This window comes from Neophocaena asiaeorientalis, unplaced genomic scaffold, assembly GCF_003031525.2.
Source record: "Neophocaena asiaeorientalis asiaeorientalis breed wild unplaced genomic scaffold, Neophocaena_asiaeorientalis_V1.1 scaffold87, whole genome shotgun sequence".
Classification (NCBI taxonomy): Eukaryota; Metazoa; Chordata; class Mammalia; order Artiodactyla; family Phocoenidae; genus Neophocaena; species Neophocaena asiaeorientalis.
Genome location: NW_020175432.1, coordinates 1,989,134 through 2,007,740, shown reverse-complemented (window position 1 = coordinate 2,007,740; position 18,607 = coordinate 1,989,134). Strand labels below are relative to the sequence as shown.

The following is an 18,607-nucleotide window of genomic DNA, read 5'->3' as shown; positions in this document are numbered from 1 at the left end:
GGGGGTCCGGGTGACAGGCAAAATACAGGGCACCCAGTTAAATGTAGATTTCAGATAAACAAGGAGTAACGTTTTAGTATAACTATGTTCCATGCAATATTTGGGATATACTAAAAATTTATTCATTTATCTGAAATTCACATTTAACTAGGAGGACTGTATTTTTATTTGCTAAACTTGATAACTCTACCGGGTCCTCCCTGAGGACGTTACATCCTGAAGGGTGCAGGGGTTAACTGGACAAAGAGGGCGTGAAGAGTGACCTAGGTAGCTAAACAGCATGTGCTAAGGTCATAAGGCAGGACCTGCATCTCAGATTCCAAACCGATGGCGAAACTAAGGCTCCGAAGCGGAGAATCCAGGCCCGGGGCGGGCGGGGACCGGGAAGAGAACGCACATTCGGTGCGGGCGGGAACGAGCACCAGAGAGCGAGGTGGGCGGGCAAGAACGAAACCCAGAAAACAACACGGGCGGAGTCGAGAACCAGAGAAAGACGTGTCCGGGGCCGGGAAGGAGAATCGAGGTTCGGCGCGGGCGGGGACGAGAAGCAGCGCTCGGGCACGCGGGGACGGCAGCCGGCGCGGGCGGGCGCGGCCTTTGTCTCCTCCTCTGGCGCGCTCCGTGGCTGCACCCGCCCCATGAGCCCGCGGTCCCCCAGCGCCTGAGCCGCCCGCAGCCCCTGACCTGCCCTGCCCTCGCAATGGCCGAAACTGCCTCCGGCGCCGGGGGCATGTCCCTGGAGGGTGAGCGTGGCAAGAGGCCCCCGCCGGACGGCGAGCCTGCAGCCCCGGCGTCCGGAGTTCTGGGTATGTGTGCAGCGCCTGGATCTGACAGAGTGGCAGGTGCCTGGGGTGTTCGCGGCGGCTGTACGGGGAGGGGATTGGAGTCAGCGGTCCCGGTCTGGAGTCCAGTCGAGGGGCCCGCTCCTCCGGCACAGCGCCTGCGGCCGGGCGGGCGCGGCTGGGACGGTGCTGCGGGTGGGGGCTCCCAGCGCAGAGACACCGACACGCCCCTCCTAGAACCCCAGCCCGGGGCTGAGCCCAGTCACCCCTTGGGCTACCGGATCGCTGCCGAGCAGTGATGCGCTTGAGAGAGCCTCTCCACAGAGGCTACAGAATCGTACAGTCCTGGGTTCGAATCCCTGCTCGACTGTGTGACCTTGGGCGCGTGACTTAAATGCTCTGGGCCTCAGTTTCCTCGCCTGTGAAATGGGGGTAAGAACCGCGCCCAGCTATGAGGACGCACTGACATAATGTGGTGAGGCGCTCAGATCTCCTAGTGAGCGCCCCATCGATTGTGGTTTTGGAGGCGGAGCTGGGCCTCAAGAATGAGTAAGATTTGTAACAGAGGACCTGGGGGAAGGGCATTCCTGGAGAAGGGCCTGGCTCGTGCAAGGACGTGGAGGGAAGGAAACAACCCAAGGCCAGAGCTCGCAGGGCCTTGAATGCCAAGCTGAGAGCCGAGGAGCCCTGGCAAGTGTGTGATCGGGGGCAAGGGCTGGAGGGACCAAGACTGGAGGCCAGGGTTCTGATCCGGGAATGGCCTGACCCCAGCCTGCCCTGCCTGCTCCCCAGATAAGCTTTTTGGGAAGCGGCTCTTGCAGGTGGGTCGGTACCTGGTGTCCCACAAGGCATGGATGAAGACGGTGCCCACGGAGAACTGCGACGTGTTGATGACCTTCCCAGGTACCTGTGTCCATCCCCCCAGGGTCCAGAGTGAGCTCCCTTGAGCTGGGCTCCCCTGAGTAGGAGTCTGCAGGAGGCCTTAGACCACCCGTGGCAAGAGCTATCGGTCCCTGTGCCTCTTGGCAGACACGACCGATGACCACACGCTGCTATGGCTGCTGAACCACATCCGCGTGGGCATCCCCGAGCTCATCGTGCAAGTCCGCCACCATCGCCACACGCGTGCCTACGCCTTCTTCGTCACCGCCACGTATGAGAGGCGAGTCCCTGTCCCTGGTCTCTCGCTGACCCTGCTACTCAGCTCCCCGCCCTTCCATGGACCAACTGCGAGGTCCAGCCACCCCGCATTTGTCCCTGACGGCCACCAGGTACACCATCCCTAGTTCCAGGATGGTGAGCCAGTGTCTCCCCTTGATCCCACCTCCCCTGCCCTTCCTGCAGCCTACTCAGAGGGGCCGACGAGCTGGGTCTGCGCAAAGCAGTGAAGACTGAGTTTGGCGGGGGCACCCGCAGCTTCTCCTGCGAGGAGGACTTCATCTACGAGAATGTGGAGAGTGAGCTGCGCTTCTTCACCTCCCAGGTGCGGCCGGCTCTGGCCCCCAGCGCACATTCTTAGCCCGTGGGCGGCTGCTCCCTGTGCTCACGCCCTGTCCCCTGCAGGAGCGCCAGAGCATCATCCGCTTCTGGCTGCAGAACCTCCGTGCCAAGCAGGGAGAGGCACTGCACAATGTGCGCTTTCTGGAGGACCAGCCAATCAGTGAGTGAGGCGGTCCCAACCTTCCAATCATATGTGGGGAGTTGGCTGGGGCTCTTAGAGGACAGCTATCAAAGTAGGAGGGTTAGGAAGGTGAGGCCTAGATGCAACCAATCAGGGGCTACTGAAGAGTTGGGCGGGGCCTGGAGATCAATCAATGAGCTGAAGGGGCGTGGCCTCAGCAAAGGGGTGGGGCTTGTCCCCTCGGAGGCAGGTCCGGGAGAAATCCTTCTCTGGGTCTGGGATAAGGTAGGGGCAGGACCATGGACAGCACTCCGCGTACTGTGTGGTGCAGCCCTGGGCCTCAGTTTCCCCTCCAGGAAACGAGCCGCTGCAAGTTCACCTTCTAATGCCAGCTTTGCACCATTCCTCAGACATTTGGAGCAATGAGCTGAGGCCAAATAGCTCTATTTAAAAAAGTGCTTCAGGGCTTCCCTGGTGGCGCAGTGGTTGAGAGTCCGCCTGCCGATGCAGGGCACACGGGTTCGTGCCCCGGTCCGGGAAGATCCCACATGCCGCGGAGCAGCTAGGCCCGTGAGCCATGGCCTCTGAGCCTGCGCGTCCGGAGCCTGTGCTCCGCAACGGGAGAGGCCACAACAGTGAGAGGCCCGCGTACCGCAAAAAAAAAAAAAAAAAAAAAAAGTGGTTCAGGGAAATTCCCTGGTGGTCCAGTGGTTAGGACTCCACACTTCCACTGCAGGGAGCCCGGGTTCGATCCCTTGTCGGGGAACTAAGATCCCGCAAGCCGTGCGGTGTGGCCAAAAAAAAAAAAAAAAAAGTGGTTCAGGGAAATTCCCTGGTGGTCCAGTGGTTAGGACTCCACACTTCCGCTGCAGGGAGCCCGGGTTCGATCCCTTGTCGGGGGACTAAGATCCCGCAAGCCGTGCGGTGTGGCCAAAAAAAAAAAAAAAAAAGTGATTCCCCACTGGGCTCCCACCTTCTCAGGTTTCCTGCACCCTTCCCCTCCTTCCCCTGCACCTCCCAAATTTTGAGGAAGAACCGGATATTCCTTCCACCAAGAACTCCTCTCCTGGGAAGAGCCTCTGCGAGTTTAAGAGCAGGCAAAAAGCTATGACTTGGGTTTCAGCCGAGGGGGGCTGGCCAGGCCCAGCACAGGCAGAAGGGTTCTTGTCCCCCAACAGTCCCTGAACTGGCGGCCCGCGGGATCATCCAGCAGGTGTTCCCAGTCCACGAGCAGCGCATCCTGAACCGCCTCATGAAGTCATGGGTGCAGGCTGTGTGTGAAAACCAGCCTCTAGGTGTGGTCCGGCCAGGGGGAGGGGGTGGGGGTGGGGTCCCAGGAGACAGTCAGGGCTGACTGGGACACCCCTGTCCCTGGCAGATGAGATCTGCGACTACTTTGGCGTGAAGATTGCCATGTACTTCGCCTGGCTGGGTTTCTACACATCGGCGATGGTGTACCCGGCGGTCTTCGGCTCTGTCCTGTACACATTCACAGAGGCTGATCAGGTGCCGGGTGTGGACTGCACAGGGGCTGGGACACCCAAGACACCTTCCTCCCTGGACTGGGCCAGCCAACATTTCAGCCCTCCTCTGCCACCCCCAGACAAGCCGGGATGTATCCTGCGTGGTCTTTGCCCTCTTCAACGTGGTCTGGTCAACGCTCTTCTTGGAGGAGTGGAAACGGAGGGGAGCAGAGCTGGCCTACAAGTGGGGGACGCTGGACTCACCCGGGGAAGCTGTGGAGGAGCCACGGCCCCAGTTCAGGGTCAGTCAGGGGGGATCTGAGTTCAGGGACTTTGAGAATGGGGTTTAAAAAAAAAAGAAAAAACACACTGGGCGAGGAGCATTGCAAGAACAAAGGGAGGGGTGAAAGTAGGGCTGCAGCGTCCGAGATGGTATGCCAAGTGGGGGACTCTCCATGCCCAAAGGGAGAGGGGTGGGAAATTGGCTTTGAGGGGCTGGGAAGGGTGCATTAGGCGGGGGTGGTACCGCAGTAGCAGAGCATGACAAAGAGACACTGAGGTCGAAGGGTCGGGAAGGGTGCAGGGCAGAGGCAGCCCCTCTGATCTCACGTTGGGCCGGGCCCCCACCCTCTGCCAGGGCGTGCGGCGCATCAGCCCCGTGACTCGGGCCGAGGAGTTCTACTACCCGCCCTGGAAGCGGCTGCTTTTCCAGCTGCTTGTGAGTCTCCCCTTGTGCCTCACCTGCCTGGCCTGTGTGTTCCTGCTCATGCTCGGCTGCTTCCAGCTGCAGGTGACCTCCAGCCCCTAGCCCTGGCCTTGGCCCCGACCTGGCGGCCACCTGTCCAGGTGTGCTGTGAGCTGAGCCCAGCTGCCGGGGTGACCTGTGAACGCCCTGCCCCTGCAGGAGCTGGTGCTGAGTGTGAAGGGGCTGCCCCGTCTCGCCCGCTTCCTGCCCAAAGTCGTGCTGGCCCTGCTGGTCAGTGCAAGCGCCGAGGGCTACAAGAAGCTGGCCGTCTGGCTCAACGACATGGGTATGCCCTGCGAGGGGAGGTCCCACTGCCCACCCCCCCAGGAGGAAGGGCCCCGCCGCCCTGCGGGGTGTGCCTGCCGCCCATGACCGTCTGGGCCACCCCCTCACTCGCCTCCTTGGCCCCCAGAGAACTACCGGCTGGAGAGCGCCTATGAGAAGCACCTCATCATCAAGGTTGTCCTGGTGAGTGGTGGCCAGCAGGCAGGCAGGGGTTCTGCAGGGGATACACGGGAGCTCCTGGGGACAGAGGTGGCAGGGTGACCACCCGCCTGCCTGCTTCCCACAGTTCCAATTCGTCAACTCATACCTGAGCCTCTTCTACATTGGCTTCTACCTCAAGGACATGGAGCGCCTGAAAGAGGTAAGACCCCGGCCTGAAGCAGTGCCCCCCATGGCAGCCAGTGGGGGGGCCAGACCTGGCCCAACGGGTCCATGGGCTCTCCAGCCCCTCCCCCCCTCCTCCATCCTTCTCTCCTCTCTGTCCGTCTGTGTGTCCTCTCTCTACCTGTCGCCCCCCCCATCTGTATGTCCACCTGTCCATCGGTCCCTCCACAGCTCCTGATCGTCCTGTCCCTGTCCCAGAGCCTCGAGCGGCAGCTTTGGGCGGTGCTGGTCCCGCTCGCGGCCCTGCGGTTCTGCCTTCTCCTCCTCTCCCTCCGGGGCCTCCTGCTCATGGCCCGGGCCAAAGTACTGGCAGGTGGCGAGCCCTCGGGGCCTCGCCAGGGTGGGCAATGTGGCTATGCTGGGGGCCTCACACCAAGCCGAGGGTGCATGCTCTGAGGGGATGGGCTTCCGCTGACAGGGTGCAGGCGGCAGGCGCCCCCGGAGGCCCTGGCCACCAGCTGAGTGAGCTCCTGGGCGGTGCTGCAAGCACGGAAGCCATGGCCTCCCCAGGAGATTGGCTAGGAGCGCTGTGACCTGCCCAGCTGCGATTTGGGGTTGCCTCCGTGTCCAGGGACATCCAAATTGGGTTCAGGGTGTGTCTGGAAGCGTGTTTCGGGAGGGCGGGTGCCCAGTCCCCGCAGCCTGTCCCGGTGCCCAGAGCCCCGCCCGCCCCCCACGTGGCCTCTCTCCACCCGCTTCCTGCCCCCAGATGCTGGCCACTCTGCTGATTACCCGCCAGTTCCTCCAGAACGTTCGAGAGGTCTTGCAGCCGCACCTGTACCGGCGGTTGGGCCGTGGCGAGATTGGCCTGCGGGCTGCCTGGGAGCTGGCCCGTGCCCTGCTTGGCCTACTGAGCCTCCGGCGCCCTGCACGCCACCTCGAAGCCCAGGCTGAAGAGGGTGTCGGTGGCAGCAGCGGTGGGGGGGGCCGCAGGTGTCTCAGTGGGGCCTGCGGGGCACCTGAGGAGGAGGAGGAGGCCACCATGGAGCGTCGGCCAGCGGGGGAAGGTGGGGAGGTGGGGGACGGGCCTCGGGGGGGCAGGGAGGAGGAGGAGGACGAGGAGGAGGAGGAGGACGAAGAGGAGGAGGACGAGGAGGAGGAAGGCGAGGAGGGCGGCCTCCTGGACTGCGGGCTTCGGCTGAAGAAGGTCAGCTTTGCTGAGCGGGGGGCTGGGCGGCGGCGGCTGGGCCCAAGCCCGGAGGCCCTCCTGGAGGAGGGGAGCCCCACCATGGTGGAGAAGGGGCTGGAAGCTGGCGTGTTCACGCTGGCCGAGGAGGACGATGAGGCCGAGGGGGCTCCCAGCAGCCCTGAACGGGAGCCCCCGGCTGTCCTGCTCCGCCGGGCCAGAGGTGAGGGCCGCGACCAGGGCCCCGATGGGGGCCCAGACCCAGAGCCGGGCTTGGGTGACTCAGCCCGGAAGCAGCGGCGGCAGAACCGGTCATCTTGGATCGACCCACCCGAGGAGGAACACTCGGCCCAGCTCACCCAGGCTGAGCTCGAGAGCTGTATGAAGAAATACGAGGTGAGGAGGGCGCCTGAGGGCAGGGGCCGGGCCCTCCGAGGGGCGCAGCGCAGTGAGGTGGAGGGCCTGGGGGTGATGGGAGGGAATAACGAGACCCTTCATGTGGTCAGGAACCTGCCCGAGGGGGAGCTCTGGGTCCATGCAGAATAATCTGGGGGGTGGGCTTGAGGAGAGGAAGGTGGTCCGAGGGAGGAGGTGTCCTGGGCGGAGGGAGAGCCCTAGGCCCCACCCAGGTGCCCGCCCACAGGACACGTTCCAGGACTACCAGGAGATGTTTGTGCAGTTTGGCTACGTCGTGCTCTTCTCGTCTGCCTTCCCCCTGGCTGCCCTCTGCGCCCTCATCAACAACCTCATCGAGATCCGCAGTGACGCCCTCAAGCTGTGCACGGGGCTGCAGCGGCCCTTTGGGCAGCGGGTGGAGAGCATTGGCCAGTGGCAGGTCGGGGGAGGGCTGAGGGCCCCGAGCCGGGGTGCACCAAGGAGGAGCGGGTGCTAGGGAGGGTGGCTGCGCACGCCCTGAGCCCGCCTGTCCCCCTGCAGAAGGTGATGGAGGTCATGGGCGTCCTGGCAATCGTAGTCAACTGCTATCTCATTGGCCAGTGTGGGCAGCTGCAGCGCCTCTTCCCCTGGCTCAGCCCCGAGGCGGCCATCGTGTCCGTGGTGGTGCTTGAGGTGGGGCTGGCGGCCGGGTTGGGGGAGCCAGGCGGCGAGTGGGTGTCCCCGTGCCTGCAGCCTCCTCCTCTGTCACCTCAGCACTTCGCTCTGCTTCTCAAGTACCTCATCCACGTGGCCATCCCCGACATCCCGGGCTGGGTGGCTGAGGAGATGGCCAAGCTGGAGTACCAGCGCCGGGAGGCCTTCAAGGTATGTGGGCTGGGGTGAGTGCGCTTTACGTCTCTGCTCCGTGGGGCTTCTCCACCTAGCCTGGCTGGCCGTCCAGTCCTTAGCAGGAGGGTGGGTGTTCAGAGCCTGGTGTAATAATTAGCGTTCCAAAGGGGCCCGGTCCCCTCTGGGATCCTGGTGGCATCCAGCACCAGGTTGGCACTCACGAACTGTCATCCACCAGCTTGCCCAGCATTGCCCTGTTGGGGGCCAGAGACACAGCTGACGCTTCCTAGAAACCCAAGCCTCTGCCGCATTCCTCAGAAAGCTGCAGAGAAGGCCAGGGAGCTCACTGGCGCCAACCGATGGAGCTCTCCATGATGATGGAAACGTTCTATATCCGTGCTGCCGATGTAGCCCCTTACTACAGATGACCAACGAGCACTTGAAACGGGGCTGGTGCCACTGAGAAACAGACTTTTTCTTTGCAGTTATTTAAATTGACAAAGCCGTGTGTGGCTACCGGCCACTGGATGGGGCAGTCACAGCTCTGTGTCTCACCAGTTCTCCAGAAAGCAGGGAACCACTGAGGCCCAATATTTGTTTACACTCTCCCAATTCCTAAGACGGTGTCTGGCAGGGGATCAGGGACAGAGGCGGTGGCCAGTAAATGTTCGTTCTCTTCTCAGGCCTCAGAAAGCACCGGCATGGGTCCAGGGATGCAGTTGGTGCCCCATGTGTTTAGATCTCTCCCCACTTCTGCAGAGAGCCCCAGGGTGGGTCCAGGGATGCAGCTGGTACCCAAGAAGCGTTCGGATCTCTCCCAACTTCCGCAGGAGAGCGCTGGCATGGGCCCGGGCCTGGTTTGGTGCCTGCTCGCCCGCCTGCTCTTCCCAGTGTCCCCATAATGGCCCCGTTCTGCCCGCAGAGACATGAGCGCCAGGCCCAGCACCGCTACCAGCAGCAGCAGCGGCGGAGGCGAGAGGAGGAGGAACGCCAGCGCCACGCAGAACATCATGCCCGCAGGGAGCGCGACGCCAGTGGCCGGGAGGAAGCTCGGGCTGAGGGCTCCGGGTTGGACCCTGCTGCCCCAGAGAAGGCCTCGGCCAAGGCCAAGGGCAGTGGGGCGGCAGGAGGCCATGGGCCGGAGCGGCCCAAGCGCCCGGGGTCCCTGCTGGCACCTAACAACGTCATGAAGCTGAAGCAGATCATCCCACTGCAGGGCAAGTTCCTGTCGTCCGGGGCTGCATCCTCGCTGGCCGGCGCGGGGGCCAACCTCACTGCCCGGCCGCCCCCTGCCCCGTCTCCCACAGGCAGTGACACCCGCCTGCCGGCCTTCCTCAGCTTCAAATTCCTCAAGTCACCCGAGACCCGGCGGGACCCAGAGCGTAGCCACTCGCCACCCAAGGCCTTCCACGCCAGCAAGCTCTTCCCCTTCGGCGGGGCCCGGGCTGAGGCCGGGTCCAACGGGGCGGGCGGGCAGGCCCGGCAGGACGGGACCCCCAGCGGTGGCAGTGGTGGTAGCCGAGCCCAGCGGAGTGGGCCGGCAGACGAGGCCGCAGCTGAGGAGCCGGACACACCCCGGCCCGAAGAGGAAGGCTCAGGTCACAAGCTTTAACTCGGGGGTGGGGACTCTGGGCTGGGCTTTGGGGATAGGGGTGGGGTGTCCAGGCCTGGGGAGAGGGGCTGAAGGGCACAGAGGAGGCCCAGTCTCCCGTTACCGGTTGGGGACCTGGGTATGTGGTACATGGAGCCTCTTGGTCAAAGCCTACCCAGTCTTTCCGGGACCCCAGAGAGCCTGGAGCCCTGTGCCTGACCCTCCTCACCCCTGGGGAGGGATGCCAAAGCCCCTCGTCCCAGTGCCCCTCGCACGGCCTGCCATGCTCCAGTGCCAGGAGAGATGAGGGAGGCCCCTTCACCACCTGGTCCTGCCTCTCCTGCCCCCATGAGACCCTACACCCAGCTCACTCTGGGGGCACTGGACCCCCAGGCCTCTATGCAAGTCCCCACCCTGCAGCCCAGCTGTTCGAGGTGGCCTTTCTGGGAGGTGGAGCTCAGGCTGCCCACCCAGGGAGTTCAGGGCTGCAGCCACACGTGTGCCGAGCAGAGCCACAGGCCTCACTGCCGCCCCTCCCACCCCGTCCCAGTCCGGAGTCCAGCAGCCCATCCCAGGGAGCCCAAGAGGTGGCAGCTGTAGCACCAGGGATATAGGTCAGAAGTCAGAGGGACTTCCTCAGACCGTCCTCTCTCCGTGACGGGGAGGGGCCCAGTGCCCAGAGGCGGGGGATGCACCCGAAGAAGCCCACCCCTTGTCACTGATCAGAAGCAATAAGGCCCTCCATGTGCCTGAAAGCCCGGAGGGAGCGCGTTGCCCGCCCCGGCAGCTGGCGTCCTGCCGGGGGACGCCAGCTTCTACAGCCTCCCGCCGCCGCCGCTGCCTCCCACCTCCGAGCCCCCGGAGCCCCCGGCACCGTCGCCCAGCCCCAGCTCCAGTCCCAGTCCCAGTCCCCAGGCCGTGTGCTGGCCCAGCGGCTGGCATTAGCTCCGCCCGCCCTGCCTTCCTGTTTTCATATGCAATATCAATCACGGACGGGGCGGCAGCCGCCACCCAGAAAACGCTGCTGTCGGTGTATCCCAGTATTGGCTGCCCCCTCCTGGGTCAGGGCTGGGGGCCTGGGGCCCCTCTATCTGCCGTTTTCCTTTCGACCAGGATGGGGGGAAAGGAAAGGAAACCCCCCAAAAACAACAGAAAACACACACAGAATAGGCGATTATTTATTTGTTTTTAATTTATTTTGTCATATTTTTGTAAAACGGCAGAAATGCAATAAAAAGTATATTTCAACAGTGCCGAAGGGCGGAGCTGTGGAAAAGGGACGTAAGGGGCCCGATGACGAGGTTGGGGCCACCTCTTTGGGGGCCTGGCAGGCCTGGGGTGGGTGTTCCCCCGGTCTATGACCCTTAGGGAACTCCTCCAAAGAACTGGGTCTCCAGGCCATGGCTGGAAAACTCCAAAAATCCAGGCCCAGGGGCCCCTGGGAGGAGCTGCAGAGCCTCAGGCCCCATCTTCGGCTTCTAGACTAAGAAAGAAATCTCAAAGTACTGATAGGACTCAGCAGTGTGGGCCCTGGGCCTGGGTCCGAGTCAGCCTCAGTCGTGCAGGGCTACCCTTTCTGGCACACCCGCCTCCCAGGCTGCCATCTGAGGAGTCAAGGGCTGCGGGGAGAACTTGGGTGTGGAAGTCGGAAGGCACCTGGTGCCTGAGTCTCGATGTTGAGGGGATGGCATGTTGGGGTGTGGCTTCCGGGAAGGGCCGGGATGCCCCACTGTGGGACGGCTGTCAGACCCTATTCGCTGGGACTCTTCACTGTGATCAGGGATGGACATGGCCTCTCCCACCCTCAGGTGTGTCCACGTACAAAGGCTCAGGGCCCAACGGGCCCCACCCCAGGCAGCGCTGGGGGAGCCAGTGTGAGGAAGGGGCACTTGCGGGGGGCCCATGAAAGAGAAATCAGGGTTCACTGGAGGCAGGAGAGCAGCCTGTGCAAAGGCACAGAGGTGTGGGAAGGCAGGGTTTGGTGTTTGGGGGAACAGAGTGAGTCAGAGCAAAGGCAAGAGGGGTGGGTGGAGGCTGGCTGAGGGGCCTGTGCTGGGGAGACCACAGGGAGGCCGCGGGACCCCTGCCCACACCGTGGACAGCACTGGCAGGAGACAGAACCCAGCCCCTCAAAGGGGAACCTGGGGCCAGGGAGGTGTGGGCAAGCCTCGGGGAAGGACAGGCTGAAGCCTGCGCCTGCCCTGCCCCACGGCCTTTGAAGCTGCAGTCCTGCCATCTACTCTGCCACCAACAAACGGCGACACCACGCGCCTGCCCAGGGTCAGGCCAACCCCTGGGACTGGGATGCCAAGCTGGTCTGAGAACCCCCAGGGACTTAGCCCTCCCCAGCGCGACCACAGTCAAGCTTGCATTTCCTAAGCACCTGCCTTGCGACCACAGGAACTGCACACGCGCCCAGAGCTGGGCCCCACAGCTGGGCAGCTAATCCAGGAGCCTTCCACCCAGCAGACACAGGGCAGCTCAGGCCGGAGCAGTCTGCCTCAGGCTGGGCCCTCCACGGTGACAGCCTGGGGCAGGCGCCCCCTGCAGCCCCTGTGTCCCTCACGCACGCTGCAGCCCAACCCTTCACCGCCCCCAACACCCCAGCCATCAGCTCCAGCACTCTGGCTCCCACTCAGGGCTGGCAGGGGAAGCAGCGGCATTCCCCTGGCCCTGTGCCCAGTGGTCAGGAACTCAAACCTTCTGCCTGGAGCCCAAACGCCCCCCTACGTCCCCGGGCTCAGCCCCAAGCCCAGTCCAGCTGGCTCCCGAGAGTAGCCGTGGAACCTGCCGACTGAGGGCACTGGGGCTGGGTGTCCCGCGGCGCTCCACGTGCCTCCTCTCTGAGGGCGTGAGGCCGGGCCACCTGGGCTGTCTCCACAGAGGCTGGTGGGCGTGCCGCCCTGCTCGCCAGTGTCACGGGCGTGGGGCCCACCACAGCTCCATCCTTGGCAGCACGGACCGTCTCTCTGGGGTGTCCCAGTCCTCGAGGACACCTTGACGGCCGGGGTAGAGGGGCGGGTGCAGGCAGGTCTTGGCTCTGATCGAGATGGCCGCAGCAGGCCCACGAGAGGATCCAGCTGGTCCTGGGGCCCCACCGCCTGGGGCCCTTCCGGCTCCTCTTGGTGATGATGCGACGACTCTCAGCGGCTCCATCCTCGGGGGCTGAGGCACGCCGAGCAAAGACGCGAGGTCGGGTAGGAAAGATCCTTTTATTGGGGTGGACATGGAGCACGCACTAGTCCATGATAAAATGACTTAAGAGAAAGATCCGGAAGGGCTGACTTCTCCCCCTTACGCATGCTCAGAGCAAGGTCTGGGCACAGAATAGGTCCCGGTGGAACTCGAGACAAGGCAAGTCTTTAAGGCCCGAACCAGCCGGTGGGAGCCGGGAGAAGGGCCCCCACCCCTGCCGGCCGGCTGCAGCAGGGGCCTGGCTCTAGACCCTCTCAGACACGCTCCAGTTTTCCAGAGGAGAACTGGGGGGCGAGAGGAGGGGGAATTGGAGGGGGGGAGGTGAGTAACAATTGTTGTTTTTAAAAGCATCTACCAACATCACACTACTGGGTCTGACGTCCCCTTTAACCATCGCTTGGTACATTTTACAGCATAAATAAAAACTCAAGGAAAATAAATACATCGGCTCCTATGAGGTTGGAAGTGGTGTGGACGGTGGGGCGTGGGTGGGCCGGCGGAGGGGTTGGGGGGCAGGGCGCTTACACAAGGCGGGAAGGCGAGGAGCAGACAAGACAGGAGGCGCCTGTGGGGGAGTGTGAGTCTTAAGTGTCCTCGTGCATGTCCGGGCTGTCGGTCCGTGCGACCTTGCGGGGGGGCGCCGAGCTCTCACCCTCGAGGTCCACTTGCTCCTGGTCTCTCTTCTTGGCGGCATTCTGGGGGGCAGGGGAAGCGGAGGGGTTGTGAGTCTTCATGCTGGGGGAGCTCCTGAAATCTGAGGCTGGCCCTGCGGCCCCAGCACATCACAGAGCCGGGTAGTCGACCTAGGGCCCGTGGCTAGCCCCTTCTGCCCCCTGGACCTGCCCCACCAAGCCATGGTCCCCCGGGGACACCAGCCTGTGACAAGCACTTCAAGGAATCACCACAACTCTCAATGACCCCCACACAGCATTTCTCAGACACTCAGAGAAGCCATCCACCCTGCCGGAGGGCAAAGGGCACTCATGAGCCACCCGGGGAAGCCCCCAAATTGCCACAGAAGAGGAAAGCATGCTGATTTGGGAAAACCTCCTTTCCTCACTGGTGGGAATCAAGGCTTGTGGGGCGGGGGTGGCCAGGAGCTGGGGTTTTCTGAGCAGTCACTTCATCATGGGGTCCCCCTCCAACCTGGCCCAGAGCAGGTCACTGTCCAATGTTCACCATTATGGGGAAAAAACAATCTGACCACACGGCAAAACTACACGTGCAGATTTTCAAGAAAGAAAAAGAAAAAATATCCTGTCAGAAAGGTGGCCTCTTATGGGAAGGACGGGGGTGACGACTTTTCACAGCAGCTACACATCCTAGTAGGGCCTGGATTTTTAATCGTGTGTACTTTTCATCATCGAACAAAGACTCCAAGTAACAACAATGAAGTCTATCTGCCACCAGGGCCGTGCTCCCCACAAATTGTGGGGAGATGGGCTTCAGTACAGCTCACCTGCCTGTCTCTGAGCACTAGAGCCCTGTGGCCTCTGCACAGCCATTCCTCTAGAGCATTCTTCCTTCTCCTGAATCACCTAGCAAACCCCTATTCAGCCCTCAAGGCCCCACTCGAACACCCAGTCTCCCAGCCACCGGTGTCCTTCCGCTTCTCAGAGCCTCCTGCTGGGCACTGTGTTCCTTCCCCGAGTCCCAGCACTCGAACCCCACGTGCCTTACCTTTTTGTCCCATTGCTGATGTAAGTAGCGCAAAAGAATGTTTGTTTTTTCTGTCACAATAACTGAGAAGGAAAGATAGATAAAGTTGCAGGAAGAAGCTGTGGGGAGCCGGCTGCAGGCGGCCCAGCCCCCATCCCAGCCTGCACTGACCTCCCACGACGAGCTTACCCCTTCCTGGCCTCTGGGCTGTCCCTGCCCTGGGTGGCCTTTGTGTGACTCAAGTCACCACCCCCAACCCTGGAGGAGATTTCAGGAAGCCAAGCATTCTCCCTCCTGAGCACAGGCCACTACCATGAGCCCAAGCTGGCTGCCCTGACAGGGTCCCTGCTTCCCAGAGAGAGGCCGAGTCCTAAGCTGAGCTCGGATTCCACCCTCGGGCGGGGGAATGAGCCCCGGCATGCCAGGTCACGTGGGTGTTTCCCCAGACAGACCAGGAGCACAGATCCACATGCTGTGTCCCGGTGACCACAGAACGCACCCAGCAGAGTCCAGGATTTTTTCATGGTTGAAAGAAAACACCGTGACTACAATAAATAACCTTGAGATCCCCCTGCTCTGAAGGCTCCAGGGCTTTCCCTGCAGGTCCCTCTGCCTAGCCACCCCCTCCCCAAGCTGCCCACCCCAGCCTGGGCTGGGTCCCCCATCCTTTGGTATGAGTCTCAAGACCTGTGACAGGGAGCCAGCAGGGGAGGCCTGACTTGATGCAGGGGTGGGGGTGAGGGCCAGCGAGCGGCAGACGAGGGCCAGCTCAGGACCCTGCAGGGCTGGACGTGGATGCTGGCGTGGACATCAGGAGGGTCCCAGGGAAAGCCAGGCTTCTCGCTGCTCCCAAGGGCTGGGAGCTGCCCAGCTTCCCACAGGTCACCTCCTGCACTACCCTCCGGCCCTTCCCCTCGGCAGCCGGGATGAGACAGAACAACAAAGGCCACTTACTCTGTTCGGACGGGTACTCCCGAGTGGGCAGGTAGACTGAGGGACGTCGGTTCTGTGGGAGGGTTGGGAAGGCGTGGGTTAGGAGAGTAGACAGGTCTGGGGTCCCCTCACCCCTCGACTCAGCACCCGCCCTCCAATGCAGATCAAAAGACGTGCGAGGATTTCAAGCGGGGCTGGGTTTGAAGCTCGGCCCCTCTTTCTGGCAAGACCCCGACCTGGGGGCTGCACACCACCCCCGGCCCTTTCCCCAAGGGCAGCTCATGGCCCACGTACTCACCGAGGCTTTGCACACAGAGTCGGCATGAAATCGACTAAAATTGCTTTTGTTGTAGACAGGCAGTCCTTTCAAAAAATCTGCCTAGAAGACAGGGAAGATGGTAAGTGAGAAATCAGGCAGCAGGCTGGGCCACCCCTGGAGCACCTGTGACCGGGTGGGCTACCTACCGGGTGACTTCCGGTTTCCTTCTTTCTGTTCTGTCATTCAAGTTTTCTAGAACTCACCCTTGAGCTGGCCACCTGATATGTCCACTCTTATGACCAGAACAAAGTAACCAACCCCAGAGTAAGGGTATGATCTCCCACAGGGTCCTCACAATAAACCTGTCACCAGGCCAAGGAGCAGGGAAACTGAGGCTCAAACAGGACAGGACACTTGCATCAAGTCAGGAGCAAGCAGCGGGGTGGGGAGCTGGACCCAGGCCCATCCGACTGCAGACCTGTCCTCTGTGCTAGCTGAATACTGAACTCGTGGTCTCACCTCCATTTATGCACCTTTGATAGAGCCTGGGATGGAGACTTGTCCACCCTAAGAAACCCTGAGGGTCCATGTGACAATACATGGGGGTGGGGGAGCAGGAGGCTGGGTGAAGGGGAAACGGCAGCTGGGACACAGGGGCTGCTGGGACACAGGACCCGAAGCCTGGGGTCAACCGAGCTTCCGAATCCTGAGAAAACTCAGAAACCCAAGTTTCAGTGTCAGTGCAGCTTTTTTCTTTTTTGTTTTTGGCTGCATCATGTGGCATGTGGGATCTTAGTTCCCCAACCACGGATCGAACCCATGGCCCCTGCAGTGGAAGTGCAGGGTCTTAACCACTGGCCCGCCAGGGAAGTTCCAGTGCCAGCCTTTTAAAACTGGCTGAGCTTTGCAGCAAACACTGTGTGGACCAGGGCTGGCTCGAGGGCTGCTCCTGGGGTCCCCACATCCAAAGGCTGCCCTGTAAGGGGAGAATGCCTCCCACTGGGGGGAGGGCCAGAAGCCTAAAGGAAGCAGGCTGGCTCCTCCCTGCCCCCGGTGCCTGGGGCAGGGGTTCAGGCACCAGAGGTTTCAGGCCCCCAAGGTGCCAGGGAGCCAGCGACAGATTTATTCACAGCTCTCTTGGAAAGTCCTTTTTCTCTGACGCTCTGGCACCAACTGGGCAAGGAAGGGAGAAAGCTCTGGAAGGGGAAGACCCTGACTCTGGGTGGAGGGCAGGTCTCTGCCACAAGATGGGGGTGAATAAAGGCCAAGGGGAGCTGTGTCTGCCTCAGGAAACTGAGGCACAAGAGCCCCGGAGAGGGATGAAGGCTGAGAACTTGGGGCAGGGAGTGACTTCCCAGCAGAGCAGGAGGGCAACGCTGTCGTCAGGCCTGGAGAGGGAGAGCCGGGGAGGACCAGGGGTTTCCCAAGCTGGAGTCACCCCATCATACAGACGAGGAAACTGAGGCAAAAAGGTCATGTAACACTCATCTGAGGTCCCCCAGCCCCAACGAGAAAACAAGGAAGCCGACTGAACCCAGGTTTGCCTAACCTCAGAGGCCAAGCTCCTGTTCTGTGATGCCAGTGCCTCTGCTTCCCGCCTGAGAGCCGAGGGCTCAGAGCCTACAGGCTACGTGAACCCTCCCTCAGTGCTCAATCGCCACGCCTGACCCAGGCGCTGCGCTCTCGGGGAAGCTGCTGTTCAGGGGATCCCCCACCACCCTCTGGTGCCGGCGGAAACAGGCGTCCTCACCCCTGTGGGGCCCAACCCCTCCTCTGCTGGGCCCCAGCAAGAGCCTAGCGGGATGGGTGAGCCAGGGGAGCTGGAACGTGGATGGGCCTCCTGCTCCCACTCAGGAGGTGGCCCTCCCATCTGGGTGACCTACGGCCCCAGAGCCAGCTCAGAGTGCCTCAAACCTGCCTCCCCTGTCCCAGGACCCCTGCCTCAGCTCAGCCCCAGACTATGGGGTCAGCTTCATCCATCCGGCAAGGTGTTCTCAGGACCCAACTGTGTGGCGGGCCCTACACCAGGCACCAGGGCACTGTGGAGAGCCACAGCAGACCTACTTCTGGCCCCAGGGAACAGCCAGTGCATGGGGACACGGGTGTGGATCAAAGCCATGCAGTGAATGTAGAGTGGCCATGAGGACAGGGCACCACGAGGTGCCATGTGAGACCCATGAGAGCAAGGGGAGGGGGTAGGGAAGGCTGGCTGGTCTGGGGGATGGGGAGGACTGCCAAGATGCAGTGATGCAGGCCTGAGACCTACAGGAGAGGAGGGCTCCCTGCCCCAACTCAAACCCCTCCGCAGCCCTGGCTCGGCTTGGCCCACGCCAGCCTCCTGCCACACACCTCCTCAGCCCGTGCCACCCTCCAGGAATGCCCCTCTGCTCTCCACGTGGGAAACACCCACCAAACTCTCCAGTCAGCTCAGAACGCCCCCTCCCCCTTCCCTCTCCCCACACCCCGGAAGCCTCTACCAGGGATCCTCTGCCAGAGCCACACTCATACCCCAACAAGGTCATCTGTTTACACATCCAGTTCCCTCACTGGACTGCCACTTCCCTGAGGCAGAGGGCAACCCTGCCTCAGGGTCCCTGACAGGGCTAACATGGGGCCGGGCAGCAGAGTGGTGAGAGGTTCCGAAGCCCCAGGCCTGCACTGATCCTGGATGGGCCACTCCCTGGCTGTGTGACCTGGGGCAGGTGACCTCCCAGTCTGGCCGCCCCAGTTGTGAGCACAGTTTACAAGAGGGACCCCTCCCAGGGTTATTCTGGGTTTCAGAAAGACAACACAGGGAGAGAGCTTTGCCCAGAGCACCCCTGAGGGCAGCTGTTAGTATCAATGCATGTGTGCTGAATAAATGAATGCAGACAAGGCACGGCCAGTACTTCCTGTCAGCTAAGCAAGAAAACCAAGCCTCAGACTTGAGGGAGAAATCCTCACCTCAGCCAGACAAATCCTAGCTACAGCTGGGCCGAGAAGCTGTCCATTGCCTCAGCAAACACTTGCTGAATATCTGTGTGCCAGTCCCTGTGTGGGCAGCCTGCCAGTGACCCAACCAAAGCAAGATGAGGAAAAGAAATGGGGTGCAGAGAGAGGAGGCATGGGGGCCTCCTGCAATCAGGAAGGGACCCTCTGAGCAGATGTTACTCACAGGAGGAAGAGCAATCCAGGCAGGAGTAACAGGTGCAAAGACCCTGGGGTAGCAGGGACTGAATGTGAAGATGTGAAAACAAGGCCACTGTGGCTGGAGCTCACAGCGGGGAGGGGTGAAGAGGGTGGAGATGAGGTCACAGAGCTGGGCAGGGACCTTGGAGGCTGAGGGGGGGGAGGTGGGTTT

The 18,607-nt window shown here is 62.0% G+C and overlaps 2 protein-coding genes across 3 annotated transcripts in view; one reads left to right on the top strand and one right to left on the bottom strand.

Moving 5' to 3' along the window:
• The first annotated feature begins 547 nt into the window (after nucleotides 1–547).
• Nucleotides 548–10,307, top strand: ANO8 (anoctamin 8). The gene is made up of 18 exons (XM_024767468.1): nucleotides 548–806; nucleotides 1,575–1,685; nucleotides 1,812–1,944; nucleotides 2,127–2,265; nucleotides 2,346–2,442; nucleotides 3,582–3,698; nucleotides 3,782–3,909; nucleotides 4,007–4,168; nucleotides 4,504–4,656; nucleotides 4,771–4,897; nucleotides 5,024–5,079; nucleotides 5,183–5,257; nucleotides 5,990–6,802; nucleotides 7,050–7,241; nucleotides 7,343–7,474; nucleotides 7,556–7,666; nucleotides 8,553–9,239; nucleotides 9,978–10,307. The coding sequence occupies exons 1-18, from the start codon at nucleotides 701–703 to the stop codon at nucleotides 10,164–10,166; spliced, it is 3,528 nt and encodes a 1,175-aa protein (XP_024623236.1). The 5' UTR covers nucleotides 548–700; the 3' UTR covers nucleotides 10,167–10,307.
• Nucleotides 10,308–10,393: 86 nt separating this feature from the next.
• The window catches only part of DDA1 (DET1 and DDB1 associated 1), a 9,843-nt gene continuing 1,629 nt past the window's right edge, over nucleotides 10,394–18,607 (bottom strand). Inside the window, exons 2-6 of one of the 2 annotated variants that reach the window (XR_003006217.1) lie at nucleotides 15,307–15,387; nucleotides 15,030–15,081; nucleotides 14,097–14,158; nucleotides 12,942–13,111; nucleotides 10,394–12,386 (exon numbers count right to left, since the gene is read on the bottom strand). Coding sequence is in view for 1 of the 2 variants with exons in the window: in XM_024767357.1 (XP_024623125.1) it covers nucleotides 13,001–13,111; nucleotides 14,097–14,158; nucleotides 15,030–15,081; nucleotides 15,307–15,387 (306 nt within the window). In the remaining variant the exon portion in view is untranslated. Of the gene's footprint in view, nucleotides 12,387–12,414; nucleotides 13,112–14,096; nucleotides 14,159–15,029; nucleotides 15,082–15,306; nucleotides 15,388–18,607 lie in introns of those variants that run through there. The other variant, XM_024767357.1, reaches the window with a different exon arrangement.

Bases quoted from the DNA above. Each gene is read 5' to 3' on its own strand.
- ANO8 (XM_024767468.1), top strand. From the start codon at position 701: ATGGCCGAAACTGCCTCCGGCGCCGGGGGCATGTCCCTGGAGGGTGAG. The intron at 3,910-4,006 runs GTGCCGGGTGTG...TGCCACCCCCAG, and splicing joins CATTCACAGAGGCTGATCAG to ACAAGCCGGGATGTATCCTG. The intron at 9,240-9,977 runs TAACTCGGGGGT...TGTGCCTGAAAG, and splicing joins AAGGCTCAGGTCACAAGCTT to CCCGGAGGGAGCGCGTTGCC.